We start from the raw sequence: 20908 nt of genomic DNA, 5'->3' as shown, positions 1-20908 counted from the left end.
ATAAAAAAATTAACCCCAATAACGCACAAAAAAATGTGCTTTTAGGTTTTTTGCAGTTGTAAACAAAACATTTTTCCAGGATGATTTTTTTCAATTACTTTTCATACTTCGCGTGGAGTCACATGACCCCAGCCTTTGTTATTACTTTGCGCTACATTAACGATAATTGGAAGCTGCTCCGGAGATGCCTTGAGATGGCATAATTTCCATTACATTCAAATTATTATTTACACTCAAATATTTGTTTACAGAAAATGCAAGAAATGCACTGTTTAAAATATTATTTACAGGACATACAACAGTTATTTTTTATTTAGAGGAGATACTGCTTATAAGAAAAAGTGACTGTTTGTTTTAGGCAATGCGTGTTTTAATTTCAGTCGTTCAATAAATAATCATAAATAGTAGATAGAGGCAGTGTGGTGGCTCAGGAGTTAGCAATGTCGCCTCACAGCAAGAATGTCGGCTTCTGTTATTTTAAAATCAAGCAATGCACCCTTCATTCAAAAATCTCTCACCTGTATTTGAGCATATCTACAGTACAAAACCTGTCAGTGAAATATGAGGGCAAAATAAATTAAATAAATAGAATTATTATTCCTTAATCGTAATTGAGTTATAAAGTTTAACTATTCAAGATTTTGATATTAGGCCAAATCACCCAGCCCTAGTTAAGAGCTAATTGCCTGTGATTCAAGCCTCTCAAGGCGTCTTTTCACTGCCTGTGACCTCTGGATATGACTACTGAAATTCCTGTTTATCTTCTGTCAGACTCCGAAGCAGTGAAAAAGCAGGATTGTGCTGACTATTAAAAACCACAAACCGAGGAATTATTTGTAAACTTCAGATTAATAAAGCATTTGTGAGTGAATGTGAATATACAGTCGAAGTCAAAATTCTTCACCCTCCTGTGCTTATTTTCTTTTTCGATTATTTTCCAAATTATGTTTCCCAGAGCAAGGAATTTTTCATTCACAGTATTTCTGATATTTTTTTCTCCTGAAGAAAGTCTTATTTGTTTTATTTCTGCGAGAAAAAAAAGCAGTTTTTAATTTTTAAAAGCATTCCAAGGTCAATAATGTTAGCATTTTCCCCCATTGTCTACAGAACAAAGCATCATTATATGACTTGCCTAATTAACCTAGTTAAGCCTTTAAATTTCACTTTAAGCTGAATACTAGTCTAGTATCCTGAAAAATATCTAGTCAAATATCCTGTCATCATGGCAAAGATAAAAGAAATCAGTTATTAGAAATTAGTTATTAAGACTATTATGTTTAAACAGAAACTGGGGAAAAAATATATATATACGGGAAGGCTAACAATTCTGACTTCAACGGTATATAAAACGTATATAAAGTAAATTAGACAGTTGTCTTTACAGTTAACGTTACTAAAGTGAAAGCTGAAATACAAACTGATCTCTCTCTCTCTCTATCACACTCACACACAACACAACAGCATCCTGACAGAAACACAGAGGAATTCTCCAGAACCGGCGTGAGATCTGCTCAGGTTTTCCCCTCATGAACTTTCCAGGCAAAACGACACTTTATCTCCTCACACAAATGATTTAGCAGAAATGACACTTTATCCTCTCCACACAATAATTACTCCTGGAGCTCTTGCGCACCACAATCAGACATATAACGCGCGGTGACGCTCCAAACGCGTCCTGATTCCGTTTAACCGTTTAAACACCACAAAACAAACGTGTCGCGTCATTTCTGAAATGTTCAACTCGTTAAACTGACTATAAACTGGCTTTGAAATCCCAGCTGGCCGTCCCCGTCACGCGTCTGTGGCGTCTCGCGGACAAATATGCGCCACTCGCAGGCGCAGATGCGTGTCGCCGCGTGGATCTTTCTGTGAAACTCCGAACGAACTTTCTGCTCTTACCTTCAGCGAACGACAACGCTCTCCTCACGCGCCCGTGTGCGCCATCGTAATCCAGATATCGCGGAACTGTCGTTAAACTGGACGCAGGCTCTGGTGGGTATTTTGATCGGGAGAAATGTGTGATCACACGTCCGTGATCCACCACCGCTCCGTTAACGGCTCGAGCCCTACTGAATCGGGGACGCGCAGAGGGCAGGGCGATGTGGACGCGCACTTCGTGTTGGAATGTCGGAGACGCGCTTTGCTGCCTGGCAGTTTTGCTGTTTTACTTCTCAGATTTCAACTAACATTCGTTAATTTTAATGATTCACATTTATATTTTGAGGCAAAAGTTTACCTGAATTATAACTTTCTTAGCGAATGAAATATTACATATAACCCATTTCAAGTGCAAGTGTGCACTTGTCTTAAAAATGCTTAAGTAAAACACACAATGTGTTCATACAGGCCCAGTTTTGCACAAACAATCGTTCATATCTGGGTTGTCATACTATTCTTGTTGTGTTGTTGAAAGTTCATTTTGTGTTGTTAGACGGTCATTTTGAAGTGTTTGCGTACTGTCTTAAAGGGATAGTTCACCCAAAACTGAAAATTCTGTCTTATTTTACTCAACCTTCACTACTCACAAACCTGTTTGAGTTTCAATTCTGTGTTGAACACAAACTAATATATTTTGAGAAGGACTGTAAACCTGTGACCATTTACTTCAATATTTATTTGTTTTTATGTTTATGTTGTGTCGCAGTGGGTATCGCTGTCGCCTCACAGTATGAAGGTCGCTGGTTCGAGGCTCGGGTGATGTCCTCTGGTTGCTCTGGTTTCCTCCACAAGTCCAAAGACATCCCTGCTGAAAAATCCAGCTTTAACCAGCCTAGGCTGGTTGGCTGGTTTTAGCTGGTCGACCAGCCTGGTTTTAGAGAGGTTTTAGCCATTTCCAGGCTGGTTTCCATCTATTTCCAGCCTGGTCCTAGCTGGTCAGGCTGGAAAATGACCAGCCAAATCCAGCTAAAACCAGCTCAACCAGCCTGGTTGAAGCTGGATATAGCTGGTTTTGGCTGGACTCCCAGCTTGGCTAGGCTGATCAAGCTGGTTTTAGCTGGTTATCTCCCAGCCTGACCAGCTAAGACCAGGCTGGAAATGGCTGGAAACTAGCCTGGAAGTGGCCAAAACCCCTCTAAAACCAGGCTGGTCGACTAGCTAAAACCAGCGAACCAGCCTAGGCTGGTTTAAGCTGGATTTTTCAGCAGGGATGTGCCTGTAGGTAAATTAGCTAAATTGCTCACAGTGTATGTGTGTGAATGAGTGTGTATGGATGTTTCCCAGTGATGGGTTGCAGCTGGAAGAGCATCCGCTGTATACAACATTTGCTGGATAAGTTGGCAGTTCATTCCACTTTGGCGACCCCAGATTAATAAAGGGACTAAACCGGAAAAAATAATGAAAGTTTTATGTTGTGGTTACAGGTTTCTAGCATTTTTCAAATTATCTTCTTTGTGTTCAGCGAAAAACTCTTAAAGGTTTAGAAACATTTGAGAGTAAGTACATTCTAATAATTATATTATGCTGATGACAATGCCATTTTAAGTCTTTTACACAAAGACATTGACCTATCATCCTACCAGTGAAGTTGATCATTTCATTCAGTGGTGCGATAAGAACTGTCTTGTGTTAAATGTAAAAAAGACACAAGAAATGCTCCTTGACCCAAGAAGTGTTTCTGAACACAGGCCTGTGATCATTAAAGACACAGTGATACAACAAGTTACATCCTACAAATACCTGGGGTTCTATATGGACAGTCTATGCAGTGGCGCCCCCAGAAAATTTTCTTACAGGTGGCCAAGTAAGGCCACAACAAATCTTGGGGTGGCACACAAAAAATTATGAATTGTGTATATATTTTGAATAAGGACTAATGTTATATTTTTGTTTTTGGTAAAATAAATAATGAAGTTTTAATGAATTCCAATAATTACTCTTGAAATATTGTAATTTATTCCGCAAGTACAAGTGCAAACCAAATAAAAATCAATATTTAGTCTAAAACCTCTTTCAGGTAAGTTATTTCTTGTACAACATACAATATATGCCATGTCCAACATTATTGAATTATGAATAATGAGTATGATTAATGAATGAATTAATAAACCAACAAAAACCCAACAAAATTTTGAAAAGCAGATTTCAAAATGCATCTAGTTATTTATTTTGGATTTGTGGTTTTCAATCAGATGAAACACAACTTTCTCATTTCAAAAATAATAATTTCTTAATAAAAAGTGTGCAATCTCAGTGAATCAGCTTCGTCAGTGGCGCTGATCAATCCACAATAATTTAGTGGCTGCATTTTATTTATTCATTTATTTATTAATATCAGCAACTATCATATTGGGGTGGCCACAGGGGTGGCCAGAGTTTACACAAGGGTGGCCGTGGCCACCCCTGGCCACCCCTTGGGGGCGCCCCTGAGTCTATGGACAGTGTTAATACACATTGACAGCTTATGCTACAACAGAGGCTTTATTTTTTTTAAGAAGGCTGAGATTTTATGGGGTGGGTATCTTGCATGTTTTTTACAGACCTATGTTTGAGAGTCTTATTCGCTATGGAATGGTTTGGAAACATGTCTGTTCAATTGAAAAATAAACTGGTTCATATTCAAAAAACAGCCTTGAAAATAATAGGAACAAAGCAATACAAGCCCATACAGACTCTAGATGAACAGGCGGTTATGAGAAGAGCCATAAATATTACTGCTGATTCCAAACATCCTCTTTTTAGTGACTATCAGATGTTACCATCAGGAAAAGGGCAGAGAATGCCAATGTCTAATAGACTGAAGCTTTCGTTTGTTCCTACCTCAATTGAACTCTACCAATAACACTGCATGTGTAGTATATTAGCACCTTGACTGGGTTCTGTGTTTTATATATTTCATATTTATATAAGGTCTTATCTTGTAAACAATGTATGTTCTTAATTGTTTGTTCTTAATTGTTTTTTGTTTTTTTACTGTCTGCAATGTTGTAGCACCTTTTTGCCCAAGGCAAATTTCCTCTCGGGGACAAATGAAGTGTATCCTATTCTATCTTATCCTATTCTAAATGGTTGGTAAATTATAATTTTTGGGTGAACTATTTCTTTAACCTCACCCACAATATATTTTCATCAAAGCAGTGCCACACTCTTAATAAGTAGCCAGCAGGGGCGCAACTGCACATTTACTGATGGGTATGCGGCTTCAACTTTTACGCGCCCCCCTTCAATCCAACTATATTTTATAACAGGCAAGTGATAAAATGTGGAAAATATTTCCATCAATAAATTAAAGATAATTTTTCATAAAGATATCAATATGCTTCAAAAAATACAGTTTCGCAGTTCTGAACACAACTGTAAAACTGTTTTATTATTATTCACTTGTGAAGATTATCCTTATGAACACAATGTGTAAGAATCTTGTTTGACATGACGTTTCATGTTTGAAAACACATATGCTGTAAAACGACAAGTTAAAAGATCTTATTTACCACAGGCCTTATTTCAGGCATCTTAGTCAAAAAGCTCTTCAGAAAAACTGTTGAACTCAGGATGAGTGAGGTAACCAGAAATGCTAAAATGCTAACTTGTTAGCTACAGATAATGTAGATGCCAGATTCGACAATTCCAGACACGTCTGCTATTTTAAATGATAATTCACACAAATAATTTCCAAGATGCCACTACTTTTTAAAACCTCTGGTTTGTAGATTTTCATAGCAGAATAAATTGAATACCCTTAAGTCAGAATCATTCATTCTCTTGTCGGCTTAGTCCCCTTATTAATCCGGGGTCGCCACAGCGGATTGAACCGCCAACTTATCCAGCAAGTTTTTACACAGCGGATGCCCTTCCAGTTGCTACCCATCTCTGGGAAACATCCACACACACATTCACACACACACTCCCCTGCTGAAAAATCCAGCTTTAACCAGCCTAGGCTGGTTGGCTGGTTTTAGAGGGGTTTTGGCCACTTCCAGGCTGGTTTTCAGCCATTTCCAGCCTGGTCTTAGCTGGTTAGGCTGGGAGATGACCAGCTAAAACCAGCTTGACCAGCCTAGCAGGCTGGGAGCCCAGCCAAAACCAGCTATTTCCAGCTTAAACCAGGCTGGACAAGCTGGTTTTAGCTGGATTTAGCTGGTCATTTTCCAGCCTGACCAGCTAAGACCAGGCTGGAAATGGCTGGAAACCAGCCTGGAAGTGGCCAAAACCCCTCTAAAACCAGCCTGGTCGACCAGCTAAAACCAGCCAACCAGCCTAGGCTGGTTTAAGCTGGATTTTTTAGCAGGGTCATACACTACGGACAATTTAGCCTACCCAATTCACCTGTACCGCATGTCTTTTGACTGTGGGGGAAACCGGAGCACTCGGAGGAAACCCACGCGAAGGCAGGGAGAACATGCAAACTCCACCCAGAAACGCCAACCTCTACGCCAGAATATCCTGTTTTATATTTTTATTTACACCAAGTCAACATTGCAGGGTTTTAATGTGAGGTAACTTTTTACTCTTGCGTTAGTTAACATCTTCATCTTGTTTTATTAAATAAGTTAAGTAAAATCTGTATAAATATTCATACTATGGTGGCAGAAGGTTGCAAATCTTGTTATTATGTGTAATTGAGTATTTCCAAGCCCCCGAATCCCTCTACAGAGACCAAATGAGTCTAATTAATTTCACAACATCTTTTTGAGAGTTTCAGTCATTTGATAGGCAGATTTAGGCCAATTTTTATCTTAATCATTCTCAATATATTCACAGTAAAGGGGGCAGCAGGGTGGCTCAGTGGTTAGCACTATCGCCTCACAGCAAAACGGCAGCTGATTCAAGTCCCGACTGGACCAGTTGCCATTTCTGTGGGGAGTTTGCATGTTCTCCCCATGTTGGCGTGGGTTTCCTCCCGGTGCTCCGGTTTCCCCCCACAGTACAAACACATGTGGTTTGGGTGAATTGGATTAATTAAATTGTGGAGTCAATATGGAGTGAGTAAATCAGTGGGTGTTTCCCAGTACTGGGTTGCGGCTGAAAGGGCATCCGCTGCGTAAAACATAGGCTGGAATAGTTAGTGATTCCTTCCATTGTGGTGACCCCTGGTGAATAAGTGACTAAGCCAAAGGAAAATTATTGAAAGGATTAATTCACAGTAAAGCAGGGTGCAAATTAAAGGGGGGTTTGACCCCCTTAACTAACACGATCCCCTCTGAGGAACGTCAAAACAAGATGTATAGGAGGTCAGCACTTTAATACAGAGAAATAGTTTGCTATGATGTTTTTTAAAATAATAATGTTAATAATTACATAATAAATAATATGAATATACATCTGACCACCCCTATAACGGCTCATACCATTGTGAATGCATAATCACACCTATATGCGAGAAAAAAAATCATTCAACAGTCTGGAACTGAGCAACTCTAGAGCACCGACAGACATCAGAAGTGTTCACAAGACTGTTTTCTCATAAAATATGTGTTTGTATCGATATAAAGCCTGAAAAAAGTCTAATTAGCAGCAGTTTTGTATAGTTTGACCTACAGTAATAGCTGCAAGAGCTAATCAGAGGATACTGTGAGTCACTAAATATCCCTGGAAACCTTAATTTGCTGTATTAATAAATTAGATTTAGTTAAAAATAAATAAATGACTGAAGCTAGTGTTACACAATCTGAAAAAGTTGACCCCTTTATTCATCAATGTAAAATTCGTACGCTGCAGTACAATTCAAAGTGTGTGACACAAATGAGCTGACCTCAAAGCACAAATCCCTTCTGACTTCATGTGTTATGCTTCTTTCAGCATTGTAGAGATTAATAGAGTGGCTTTACACTTTTATCAAGTGTAAAAATGAGCAGCGTGAACATTCAGCCTAACGTTCTTCTTTTCATCTCCTGTAGAAGAAAGGGCATGAATTATTCCTGATAGCCAATAGGGTTTTTTATGCTTTTGCGTCAGCTCAGAGACTCATGCATAAACCATCAGCGCAGTATCAATCTAGTACATATCTGACCGCAGCTCTTCTTTGTGAAATATCAGAGAAATATTTTTCCCTCTATTGCACGGCGGCTCCATTTACAGCAGAATATTGAAGGATGACAGAAGTGGGTTGTCATCAGCTTCAGGAAATGCAAGAAAATCCTATTTCCCCCCCCCTGACAGGACAAAGCTGATTCAGGGAAAGTGTTGCTGAGCTCATTGTGTGTGGGTTATTGGTTTGTGTGACTGCATTGTCTGCGGGTTCAGGGTGGATGTTCAGGAAATGAGCTCCACAATCTCATGACTCAACCGCGCCACATCCTAACCCTGATGGATCCTGTCCTCCTTTCTCCTCTCCTCTTTAATATGTTGTTTCTCTCTCGTTTGAGGAAATGAAAAACATCTCGAGGGTCGAAGAGAGTCTCGTATTGTGATTATGAGTTCTTGCATTCACAAACAGCAGGCCCCAGATCAGCTGTCTTTTGGTCGCTTTGGGCGAAAGAGGAGAGATAAAGATGAACAGTTGTATGGTTTAGAAACATGAGGTTTGAAAGGAAAAGGTCATCAAAATGGCCGGAGGAATACTAAAATAAGTAACTGTGACTTTTTATCTTGTAAGTCTGAGTTTGTAGCTCACAGTTCTGACTTACTCTTGCAAACCTGAGTTTGACTTATCATTCTGGCTTTTTTTCTTCATCTTACCCCAGACATGCTCAATAATGTTTATGTCTGGTGACTGGGCTGGCCAATCCTGGAGCACCTTGACCTTTGCTTTCAGGAACTGATGTGGAGGCTGAAGTTTGAAAATGAGCTCTATCCCGCTGAAGAATTTGCCCTCTCTTGTGGTTTGTAATGTAATGGGCAGCACAAATGTCTTGATACCTCAGGCTGTTGATGTTGCCGTCCACTCTGCAGATCTCTCACATGCCCCCATACTGAGTTTATATCTCACAATTCTGACTTTTTCTTCAAAACATGAGTTTGTCTCGAAAATTTGGCTTTTTTGCCTTCATTTTACACCAGACATGCTCAATAATGTTTATGTATGGTGACTGGGCTGGCCAATCCTGCAACACCTTGACCTTCTCTGCCTTCAGGAACTTTGATGTGGAGGCTGAAGTGTGAGGAGTGCTATCCTGCTGAAGAATTTGCCCTCTCCTGTGGTTAATAATGTAATGGCAGCACAAATGTCTTGATGCCTCAGGCTGTTGATGTTGCCGTCCACTCTGGAGATCTCTCACATGCCCCCATACTGAGTTTATATCTCACAATTCTGACTTTTTCTTCAAAACATGAGTTTGTCTTGAAATTTTGTTTTTTTCCTCTTCATTTTATCCCAGACATGCTCAATAATGTTCATCTATGGTGACTGGGCTGGCCAATCCTGCAACACTTTGACCTTCTGTACCTTCAGGAGCTTTGATGTGGAGGCTAAAGTGTGAGGAGCGCTATCCTGCTAAAGAATTTGCCCTCTCCTGTGGTTTATAATGTAATGGGTAGTAGAGGACTGTACTGTGGGATCCGCGAGACCCGACCAAATTTCTTGTGGTGGGGGAATAAATTTCTGAATAAAACACGTTAGCGGTTGGTAACACTGGAGTAATTTGAACGGGACTGGTCGGTCTAACAGTATAGCATGTTCGACAGCTAGAGAGAGCGTGTATAAGCCGTGGTGCTGTGTGTCACCAGTTATAGGCTATCGGGACTCAGTAGCATCCAGTTGGTTGTTTTTTTGGGAGGCAAATTTATTCGCTATACATTTTATATCGTTCCTTGGCCCAATATGTGCCTGCTATGTGCATAGAAATTATACAGATATGATATATGAAACACATTCAGTGGTTGGCAAACATATTGAGTGGATATGTTTGTAAATCTGACTCTGAAAGAGTCCTTGCCTCACCAGCTACAAACTTCACCACACGTCACTCTTTAAGGTGGCACTCATGTCTCATCACAAAGGGGCAATCAAAACTGACATTTAGCTTACAATCCTTGCACAACCTAGTTTTATCTGTTATCTTTCTCTTTTGGTTGTACCTAATTTATTATTATTTTTTAATGATTATTTTTATAGGGGTTTTTTACCTTTATTAACAGGACAGTGGAGATTTACAGAAAGGAAAGTATAGGGAGCAGAGAGAGGGGAAGGATCGGAGAAGGACCTCAAGCCGGGAATCGAACTCAGGTCACCACAAGCACCTGGCAGTATATGTTGACGCACTAACCACTAGGGTATTGGCGCTGACATTGTACTAAATTTTAACGTGAGATTTTGAAAACCAGATCTAAATTTAGGAACTGGTCAGGTAGAAAATGAGACGGGTCGGGCAGCGGGTGAACAAAGGCTGAATATTCAGCGGGAGCAGTCGGGTGTGGAATAAAACCTGGCGGGAGCGAAGCTAAAAATTCAGTCATGTGCAGATTTCTAATGGGCAGCACAAATACCTGGTACCTCTGTTGATGTTGTGATCCACTCTGCAGATCTCTTCCCCCATACTGAATGTAACCCCAAACCATGATTTTTCCTTCACCAAACTTGACTGATTTCTCGGAGAATCTTGTGTCCATGTGGGTTCCAGTAGGTCTTCTGCAGTATTTGTGATGATTGGGGTGCAGTTCAACAGATGATTCATCATAAAACATCGACCTTCTGAGACTTTTCCAAATGATCAACTACAAGTCGAGTTATTATTTGTTGCTCTTACAACTGAGATAGACGACAAGACTTTTGTCAGATAGTGTAAGTCATATAATAGCACTGAGGAAAGTTATAATCATTGAGTCAGTGAGTCTCAACTTACTAAACGGAAAGGTCTGAATCACAAATGAATCATTTGACCTGGTTTTGTGATTAAATGATTCAATGACATGTTTCCAAAGAATAAGTAGTTCACAAAACCAACACGGACAAAATGTCTCCAAAGATATTAAGTGCTTTCGAGACAGAGAATAAAGCTGAATAAATAAATGACAGAATTTCCATATTTGGGACCATTTCCATATTTTGTTTTTGTCTTCTTTTTTTATACACAATGAAGGACACAAAGTTCAAAAGGAAGTTAGATCATCTGGACGGTGTTCGCTCCATTCCTGACAGATGACAGGAAGTCCTGCAGTCTGACAGGAAATGGACATGACAACAGACAGGATATTACACATGTCCTGGAGTCCTGTGCAGCTGTAGCCAACCTGTGCTCTCTAAAAACATTTACAGAGGGCCAAAAATAATTTTTACACTACATTTAGATCCAAAATATGATTTTTGTGTGCAAAAATTGTAGCTATAAACTATCATTTTGAGTTTGATTAAATTGTGACAGTCTTATTGTTTATATTGGGAAAAAAGATAACTTCTGAACCATTGGTGGGGTGGGGGTGGAACCTGAGTAACGCTAAAAAAAACAAAAAACAACATTACCCATGATGCCATACCAGTTAGCTCCACTCACTTCACTAACTGATTAAGTCTAGCGGTTTTAACTATTTGTTTAATATAATAATAATAATAACAACAATAATAAACTGGATCAGAAAATATTGAAATAATAGAGTTTGTCTCGCTATGTTCCCACAGCATAAAAGCGTTAAATATTGGTTACAAATTACATCAGAACGATTTTTAGCTCCACCCACTTCCGTTAGGTTTCTGTATCATGCAAAGGGCTTTTAGTTCCGCACACTTACATAATCCAATTCATCTTACTATATTCTCCAAGTATTTCAATATTTATCACTTAAACTCAAAATATTTGTGTTTAAACTACTTATTTGAAATGAGCTGAAACAGCACAATTCTTGAGATTTTTTAGGGAAAACTTAATGGCTTTATGTTCAGTTCGCTTAATTCGTTAATAGTTACTTTAATTGATTTGTGTATTTGTGTATTGTGGGAAAATATGAATGAATTATGTGAAACCTTTTTTTTTTTAAGTGTTTATAATCACCAAAACAGCTTTTTTCTTTCCTCATTAATGCCATAATCAAGTTGATCTCACTTTGTTCTCAAAATATATACATATTTGCTCTTGAATATTCATATATTCAAGGTACACATAGATACTTTTAGCTCCACCCACTTCTATAGCCTAACTGAGGCGCTCTCCATATATTTAATTATCATTTTCTCATTATGCTCGCAAATATCAGTACAAAATTGCTCCTCAAAGCTTTTAGCCCCGCCCACTTCCACAAATATTTCACAATACTCTCACAATACTTTAATATCTGTGAATGAATGCCTCCAAAACAAGCGAAGCTAAAAAAAATGGCGCCATTAATGGATTCCCTCTTATACAACCTACTTGAACGATTACATTAAATAAAAACACTGAAGTACCTCACCCCAGACATGTAGAACCGTTAATTAATTCACACCTGCTTGAGCCCAACTGGGTTACAGCTGTTCAGTACCTGCCTTCCGGAGCGTGTGCAGTTGAGCAAAGCGTCTGTGCTGAGAACTATAACACTGCTGTCTCGAGTGCTTAATCCCAGAAGAGCAAAGTCTAATTAATTAAACGCATTCGGATGAGCCTGAGGAGAAAGAGAATCAGACGCTCGTCAACATCATCATACGTTTGCTTTATTCAATTCTTCCAATGTCAAGAACAACATACAGAGAATTCCAGCTACAAATGAATCCACCTTTCACAACGTCGCACTTTCTTACGCAACATAAAACGAGTATAAAATCGAGCCTAAAATCAACGCACAAGTGTACATGCAGATGAACTCGCGCTGTTGTTAAAATAACGTGGCAGTAATGCATGGCAAAATAATAAAAACGAGCAGATAAAAATGGCATCGTAAAAATATAAATAGGAAAACAACCACTTGACCCTAAAAAAAAAAACATGGTCGTCACAGGATAGGAGGAGGGGCTACTGCATTGGGGGTGGGGCCTCTCAATTACCTGCAGGTGAATCAGAGCAGATTATTATGATGTTCAGATCATATTGAGATATCCAGTGGGGGAAATAAGCATTGAACTTGTCGCCATTTTTCTCAGAAAACATATTTCTAAAGGTACTGTTGACTTGAAAATTTCACCAGATGTTGGTAACAACCAAAGAAATTCAAATCTGCAAAACAAACGCATCTAACTACTATGCACATCTACTTTACAAATTAAGTTATGAGTAATAAAATGAAATGACACATGGAAAATGTATTGAACACATGAAGAAAGGGATGTATAAGGCATGGAAAGCCCAGACAGTAGCTGAAAACTCTCAGTAGTTCTTCAGCAACCCTCTGCCCGTCCTCATTGTAAATGAATGTTAGCTTCTTCAGAACAACGTTTACATTAGCAAGAAGATAAAGATGAAACCGGGGTGGACAATTTAGCAAGACAATGATCCAAAACACAGCCAATGAAACTCTCATATGCTTTCAGAGAAAGAAAATCAAGCTATAGAATGGCCCAGTCAATCACCTGACTTAAATCCAATAGAGAATACGAAATAAAGATCAGATTTGATAGACGAGACCTACAGAACCATCAAGATTTTTACACTCTGTTGAAGTCCGTGTAAAAAAAACACACCTGAGCAATGCACGTTTTTTATTTTTTTTATTTTTTATATTGTACTATTGGCCTTTTTGCCTTTATTAGATGGCACAGTATTTAGACAGGAAGCGTCGTTGGAGAGAGAGAGAGAGGGGGGAAGGGTAGGGAAATGTTCTTGAGCCAGGATTCGAACAAGGGACGCCCTGCTACTGCTCCATATGTTGACGCACCAACCACAAGGCTATTGCGCCGACATGAGCAATGCACGTTTACCAAAACCTGGTTCTATTTCACGTCAACAGCTCCTTTAGAAATATTGTTCCCATAAAAACACATGACGTGTCCAGTACTTATTTCCTCCCTCAGTAAATCAGTGGCATGTGGTTACCTGTCGAGACGGTTGACCACGTCCCGGACGGTGCTGATCAGGTGCTGGTGGTCCTGCGGACTAGACAGGATGAGGCTGTGGAGCTTTTTCATGTAGGAATCGATGGATTCCAGTGTCGGCGTCTCTCCACTGCCTGCAGGAACATGCAAAGATCAGTCAAGACAAAAATATATACTACTTATAGAAGTCTTTCACATGATGCAAACAGCTGATCCACTGAAGAAACATCATTATCATGGGGTTATCTGTAGGATTTGGGCTCACAGTGTATTTATTAATCACATAAAGAGATCTTGGTTAGGGAATAAAACTAATATATCTTTCAGGATGGAACCACAGGCAAACATATTTTTTTATCAAAAATGATCCTGCAGGAAAATGTTTTTATCTAATCATTATAAAAACAAAATTAGTAGATAATTATGATAAAGATAATAATAATAATTAGGAAAATGTAATTAGAAAATCTCCAACTTTAAACTGTTTTTAAAAAATCCATAAAAATCTTTTGAAAGCGGCTAATTGTTGTTGTTCAGTTTATTTTAACGTTTTTTTAAAATATATTTTTATATTGCGGTAATTTGTGTTTTTTTTGTGCTTGGGGTTAAGAAAAACACATGATAAATATATCTAATTATATTAATACTTTTAATATATTCATTCATTTTCTTTTCGGCTTAGTCCCTTTTATTAACCCGGGGTCCCCACAGCGGAATGAATCGCCAACTTCTCCAGCATGTTTAACACAGCGGATGCCCTTCCAGCTGTAACCCATCCCTGGGAAACATTCATACATACTCATTCACACACATACGCTACAGACAATTTAGCCTACCCAATTCACCTGTACCGCATGTCTTTAGACAATGGGGGAAACTGGAGCACTTAGACTTTTGTCTAAGCAAAGTCAGACCTTACTGTCCTAATTAAATAAAAAATCAAGGCATGATCATTTTCATTTTGGTAAAATAAGCGTAATCTAGAGGCCTTTGCTTTTCATATAAGCCACTTCTTATACCAAATGATCAACTAGAAGTCAAGTTATTATTTGTTGTAGATAGACTTTCGTCAGGTAGTGTAGACTGTATTAAATATGTGAATTGCAAATGTATTGTAGGGTCTGACCGGGGAGCGGGACGGTGGAGAAGCTGTGCGTGAGGGCTGAGCGCAGGGTCTCCAGGTGCTGCAGCAGGAGGCTGTTTCGGGTGCGCTCCTGAAGAACATCTCCTTCCAGACGCTCCACAGCGGAGCGCATGCTCTCCACATGCTTCTGCAGCGCCGCGTTGCGCTCCTCATACTCCATATTAGTCTTTCTCAGCTGCCGCATTTCAGCCTCACGCGCTAGAGCAAACAAACACACACACAGTCAATGTCAAAGGCACAACATGTACACATTTTTTCATTAAATTCTTCAAAAAACAACTAGAACAGGGGACTGATTATGCCCCTTTTTACAATATGTAAAATAAGTGGTTATTCAGCAACAAATCAGAGCCAGAGTGTGACTCAATGATGTGATGTAGCAAGTAAACAATTCAAGTGAAGAGGGAACACGAAGAGACTGGCTGTAGTTTCGCTTGATGGTGAGTGACAATTACTGTGATAATAATGATGATGCTAAAGGCCGCTTTGTTTACAGCTTGCTTTGCGCTTGTCAGAAGTTCTGGTTTTGCCGTCCTGAACGAGAAATGTGGACGATGTGGAAAGACACATGCTCTTGCAAAGACACAAAATGTGTGCTCTTGAATCAGTTGGCTTTCGTCCGTTTGGTGTGTTCACGGGCAGCTTTTTGCTCCAGGCATGAGCTAACATGAGGCGACAACCCAGTTGGGTTTTGTCGCTACTAGTTGTTTGGCATCAGCTTGAAGTTTACCGGCCGTTAAGGCTGATTTATACTTCTGCGTCAAGCGCACATGTATGCTCCGGTGCAGCCTTCACACGGTCGCAGACACATCGCCACCGCTGAGGCGCACCTCTTAAAAAATGTGACTACATGTCGTAATGATGCATAGTGCAAGCTCTGTGATTGGTCCGCTTGGTAGCAGTGACGAGTGTGGGCGGTGCTGAGAGCTGCGAGCCCGATGGAGCGATTGTTTACTGTTAAGTGTCGAGTCCTGTGAAGGAGCTCCAGATGAAAACTTTTGTTTTGTGTTTACCTTATGATTAAAGTTGTTGCACGTCCGGCCAGTTCCTGCCTCTGAATGAGTGAGTTTAAGCTACTTGTACATTCATTCAGTATTCAGAAAAACAAAACACTTACAAAGAAACTCAACACAGAAAAACATAACCTACTGCCAGCTAGTGGTTCGGAAGTGTTATTGCAGAGCAACACAAACAGCACACAAAAGTATAAATACATGGCGCCGTGAGTCAAATTGATCCCTTGACACAGAAGTATAAATCAGCCTTAAGACCTTTCAGGCTCAGCCGAAAAGTTAATTTGCTTTTCATTTTGTTAAGTTTTGTTAAGTCTATTCAGAATTGTGGGAGAATCATGATCTCTATGTTAAACAGCAGACAGACTCACACATTGATCAGCGTCTGCTCTCACCTTTACTGTGATTCAGAAACTCTTCAGTGAAGATAGGAATGTCAAACACAGAGCGATCCTTCATCTCCAGATCCTTCTGAGAGAAGAAACAACCTTTGAGTCGTTATGTTACTTATGCAGAACAGTCAGAAATGCACATACAGACCTGCTCAGAATCTCAAAACACTAAACCTTAATGTTTAAATGAGGTGAATTAAGTAGAAAATAAGGAACGTCGTGTATCTGTTTCTTTGCTCTTCTTTATTCTTTTTTACGTACAAAAGAAGTATGGGACGGGTTTCGGTATCAGTAGATACTCAAAATCAAATGACTTGGACTCGAGGGCAAAAAACCTTATCAGGACATCCATAATGCATGCCCGTTAACCCTCTTTTTTTTCCCGGGATTCTCCCGTATTTTACTGTTCTATCCCGCTATCATCCTGTAAAGGTATTTTCCCGCATTTTCAGTCTTTCTCTAAACAGCCGAGCCTCCCTATACGCAACCCATACCGGCAAACCAACAGGGGTCGCCCCTTGCTCTAAAACGTGAGTCTTCTGTGCTTTCGCTTTGTATAGAAATGAAAACACTTATGAATAAATATTAAAAACGGCGCGATTCCATTTCCTTTTGATTACAGGTGCCGTCGTCCATCCTATACAATCCTCAAAAAAGTCATATAATGGTGCATGACTGACAGCTGACGGTGATAAACAGATGCTGTTTCCCAAACTGATTCTGTACACGCGATTTGAAGCGGAGAGAAAGTCTGGCTTTTGGGTGCGTGTTTAAACAGACATACACACATATTTAATAACAATAACATATAAGGTTGTCGATCTTGGTGGGTTTTTTTTTTCAAACACAACTAATTTCGTCTTCAATGAGCATAAAAAGTTAGGAAAGCAGTCAAATGCTGTCATTATAACGTTAGATGTGTGTATTTTTAAAGTGACACCTTATTTAATGTAAAAAAAAATCTTAATAAATAAGAGATTTTTTCGTTGCTGTTTGTGTGTAAGTTATTCAGTGGAGAAATGGCTAATGAGATTCATAGCTTGATTTAGCTATTTTCATTATAATAGCTATTAATTTTAATAAGCTGAACTGTTTGCTAATGTATTTGCTGCTTATGTATATATTTATTTTTCTTTTGTTAATAATAAATGTAAAATATATTACTGACCATTTAACTGTTTATTTACAATGAAACAGCTCCAAATTAACATATTTAGTAATTTGGGGATTTTTTTTTTTGGGTGGGTGGTGGTGGTGGTGGGGGGGGGGGGGGGGTGGTGATCCCTTATTATGGTGGGCATATCCCTTATTTTCACATCCCAGTGATGACAGGTATGCTATAATGCACACAGTTGTAAAAAATGTATTTCATCATTAAAACTACTATAAACTTTTTCAAATAAATTAAATTCACCTGATTTGTAAAACTTTCAGTGTTTTTGGTTATTATTGTTTTCTACAACTTTATCATAGAATACAGTGATTACAGCATCATCCCATAATTGTATAAAACTCTAGCTAATTACATGTTTTCAGAAATCCTGAAGTTATTGTTGACGTTTCCAAGATCCCAGTTTAAGATTCCACAGTTTTTCATTCGAACCTCCAGGCCTGAAACCCACAGTCTCTTGTTTATCCCAGCTTCTCCACAAAATGACAAATGTGTGCAGATTCTGAGCGGGGCATTTTACCTCATGAAGGGATTCACCAGGCGCCTGCCTTCCAGCATCTGATAAACACAGCGACAGAGAGGGAAATTTAGATTTGACGTGATTTAAAGGACCAATTCACCTAAATATATTCACAATGCACATCCATAGCAGGAATAAAAACACTCTGGAGGTCAGTGGCTGCTTTATTATTACTATTAAATATTATTTCCAACATTGTTTAATATATATCATTTGTGTTCAACAGAAGAAAGAAACTCTGTTAGTTTGGATTAATTGAAGAATAAATATTGGGTGAAAATAGGTGAACTGCCCCTTTAAGCTGCACAACATTTCATCCTTTCTGCTTTTGTAGTTTGATCACATTGGTCTAAAATCCTGCTCCACACACACCTTTATAGTAAACCATCAAGTGTGTTCTGATTGGCTGTGTCGTCACTCTTCTCTGACCCATTTTCTACATTCACCACGTTCATTTTCAATGTGTCTGTGTGTTCGTACCTCCTCTGTGCCTCTTTCCTTTTTGTTTCTCCTGCACTTTCCTGCTGAAGTGTTTATACGCTTCGGTTTTCTGATACTGCTCCAGTTCTCTCATGTAGCGCTCCTTATCTTTGTCCGCTTCATCCAGATACCGCTGAGACAGAATGAAATAGTTTTATGTTAGTCTCTGAGGCTGTTTCCACCTGTTAATTACATGCTTTCAATCAAATGTGTCTTTTGAGGCCACTTGTGTTCAGATTTCGTCAAGACACTCTTCCTTTTTTTTTTTTTTACAGTATAGGTCATGATCTGCTAAAAATAGTTATTAGTCTTTCCTTCACAAATCTTTGGCCAATCATAATAGACTAGGCTATGATTGAACTAATAAGAGTAGAGGAAGCATTTGTTTAGAGCAGGGGTCACCAACATAGTGCCCGCGGGCTACCTGGATCACATGTGTTGCCCGCAGGCCTGTTCTAAAAATAGCTCACCATAGCGCCACTTACCAGTAAGCTTCATCTAATATAGAAGTAATCAATCTAAAAATGTCAATATTTGAAGAGATATATAAAAATAAAGTGTTGCACATTGATACATTAAATACAGGGTATTTCCTACCCTGTTAAATCATTGATGACTTTTGTGAGAATCATTAACATGACCAGTGTCTTCACATGGATGAATATCATTAATTATTACCAAAAACATTACGTATAATTAAAAGTAAATTGAGCAAACTTGTTATTTGAGAAGTGTTTATCAAACTGGTAGCCCTCCACATTAATCGGTACCCAAGAAGTAGTTCTCAGTTTCATAAAGGTTGGTGACCCCTGGATTAGAGAGACCGGATCACTTAAATGTGGACTAAGCCTATTTTTCCAAAAGGTGCTGCTATTTGAAAGAACCAAAAACAAACAGTCCATAACCCAACAAGACCACACCCCTTTTTTGATATCATCACTATATTTACTAGACACGTCCCCTACTGTTGATATGCTGCAAGTGTTTTTTATAGAGCCTCACAAGCGCTGCACTCTAAAATGCAGTTAGCTTGTTTTCCCTAAATAAACTAAGTAAATGTGCTGCGTTTGGAGCAATTAATTGACCACTTTAAAAGCAATGTGTCTACTTGCTTTTTTAATAGGGCTAGGCGATCCTGCAAAATTTGGTATCGATACCAAGTAAATACAGGGCCAGTATCACCGATATCAATACCGATACTGATATTTTTACTTTAAAAAGCGTGCACTTGAACCTAAATGTAGGGGAGAACAGTGTGTTGATTTATGAGTTGAATGCTCTCGAAGCAGCTATAATTAAATGTATTTGTTAAAACCAAGGACAAATTTTAAACACTTTTAAGCCAAATAAAAACATTTGTATTATTGTAATGATCTGGATTTGCAAACACAAACTTATTGATAGAGAATGATGTATTTTTTTTAAAAAGACACCGACGGCAAAAGCTCAGTTTGATTTTCTCAGTTGCCGCTTTAAAGCTAAACGAGCTAACGCTAACTTGTCATGCTTGTCAAGCTGGATAACGAGTAAAACATCAGCACCAGGGACTTTACAGTTCTCACTTCTAAAGGGAACAAAAGCAGGACCCTTTTGTTGAACTCCCTTCCTCCTCATCCCTGTCTGAGGCGATGAACAGTGTGCGAGAAAGCCCGTGATTACTCCGCTCCGAGCTGAACTAAAGTATTTTTTAATAATCAAACGTCCCCGTGTCGCGCGACACAACGAATCGATTATGAAATTCGTTCGCAACAATTTTAGTAATCTATTTATACTGATTTCATCGATTTTTTGTTGCAACCCTACTGTATATACATAAAAACTTAAATTGAATTCAGCATAAAGATTACAGTCATATAGGGTGAAGGATTCATGACCAAATTAATGGCTTATTTAAATTCCTGGGTGAACAAACCCTTAAAGTTATCTTTTTCTACAGGGGTTCCCTAACTTTTCAGCTTATGACCCCCAAAATAACAATGCCAGTGACTCACGACCCCCAATATCCTCTGAGGTGGTTATCAATACAGAAACCTTGCACGCAATGGCGCACACACACCAATAGACCCAAGTCTAATCTTCGTTTAATTTTTTAAAAATGTATGCGAGTGCTGTAAATGGGCCAGAAAGTTTAAGCTGGTGTTATAAAATCAATCTGCTGCATCTGACGCTATTGCTGTGTCTTTAATATAATGTAATTACCCCAGGGGTCGCAATCCAATAGAACTAGTAACTATAAGCAACTATAGTAACTAGTATATAGTAAATATAAATGACTATTTTTTTCTCTTCAGTAGGTTATGGATAACATATGGTATATCTTATGGTTTAATAAAAATAAATACATTTTTGGAAATCACCAGGCGACCCCCTTTCGTTGT

General features: G+C 38.9%; 2 protein-coding genes across 15 annotated transcripts in view; both read right to left on the bottom strand.

Annotated features, from left to right (window-relative positions):
* peak1 (pseudopodium-enriched atypical kinase 1) overlaps positions 1 to 2071 on the bottom strand; it is a 66793-nt gene extending 64722 nt beyond the window's left edge. For both annotated transcript variants that reach the window (XR_012400213.1, XM_001921567.8), the window contains exon 1: positions 1900 to 2071. The gene's annotated coding sequence lies outside the window, so the exon portion shown is untranslated. The remainder of the gene's footprint in view (positions 1 to 1899) is intronic.
* Positions 2072 to 12476: 10405 nt separating this feature from the next.
* hmg20a (high mobility group 20A) overlaps positions 12477 to 20908 on the bottom strand; it is a 94965-nt gene continuing 86533 nt past the window's right edge. For 6 of the 13 annotated variants that reach the window (XM_073941808.1, XM_068217325.2, XM_073941807.1 and 3 more), the window contains 6 exon segments: positions 18531 to 18663; positions 18051 to 18088; positions 16363 to 16438; positions 14937 to 15152; positions 13812 to 13944; positions 12477 to 12826 (listed from right to left, as the gene is read on the bottom strand). In XM_073941808.1, coding sequence (XP_073797909.1) covers positions 12823 to 12826; positions 13812 to 13944; positions 14937 to 15152; positions 16363 to 16438; positions 18051 to 18088; positions 18531 to 18663 — 600 coding nt within the window. In that variant the 3' untranslated portion in view covers positions 12477 to 12822. 13 annotated transcript variants of the gene reach the window in all.

This window comes from Danio rerio, chromosome 25 (genome assembly GCF_049306965.1).
Source record: "Danio rerio strain Tuebingen ecotype United States chromosome 25, GRCz12tu, whole genome shotgun sequence".
NCBI lineage: Eukaryota > Metazoa > Chordata > Actinopteri > Cypriniformes > Danionidae > Danio > Danio rerio.
The sequence above is the reverse complement of the archived record's forward strand: the minus strand, read 5'-3'. Positions and strand labels throughout refer to the sequence as shown.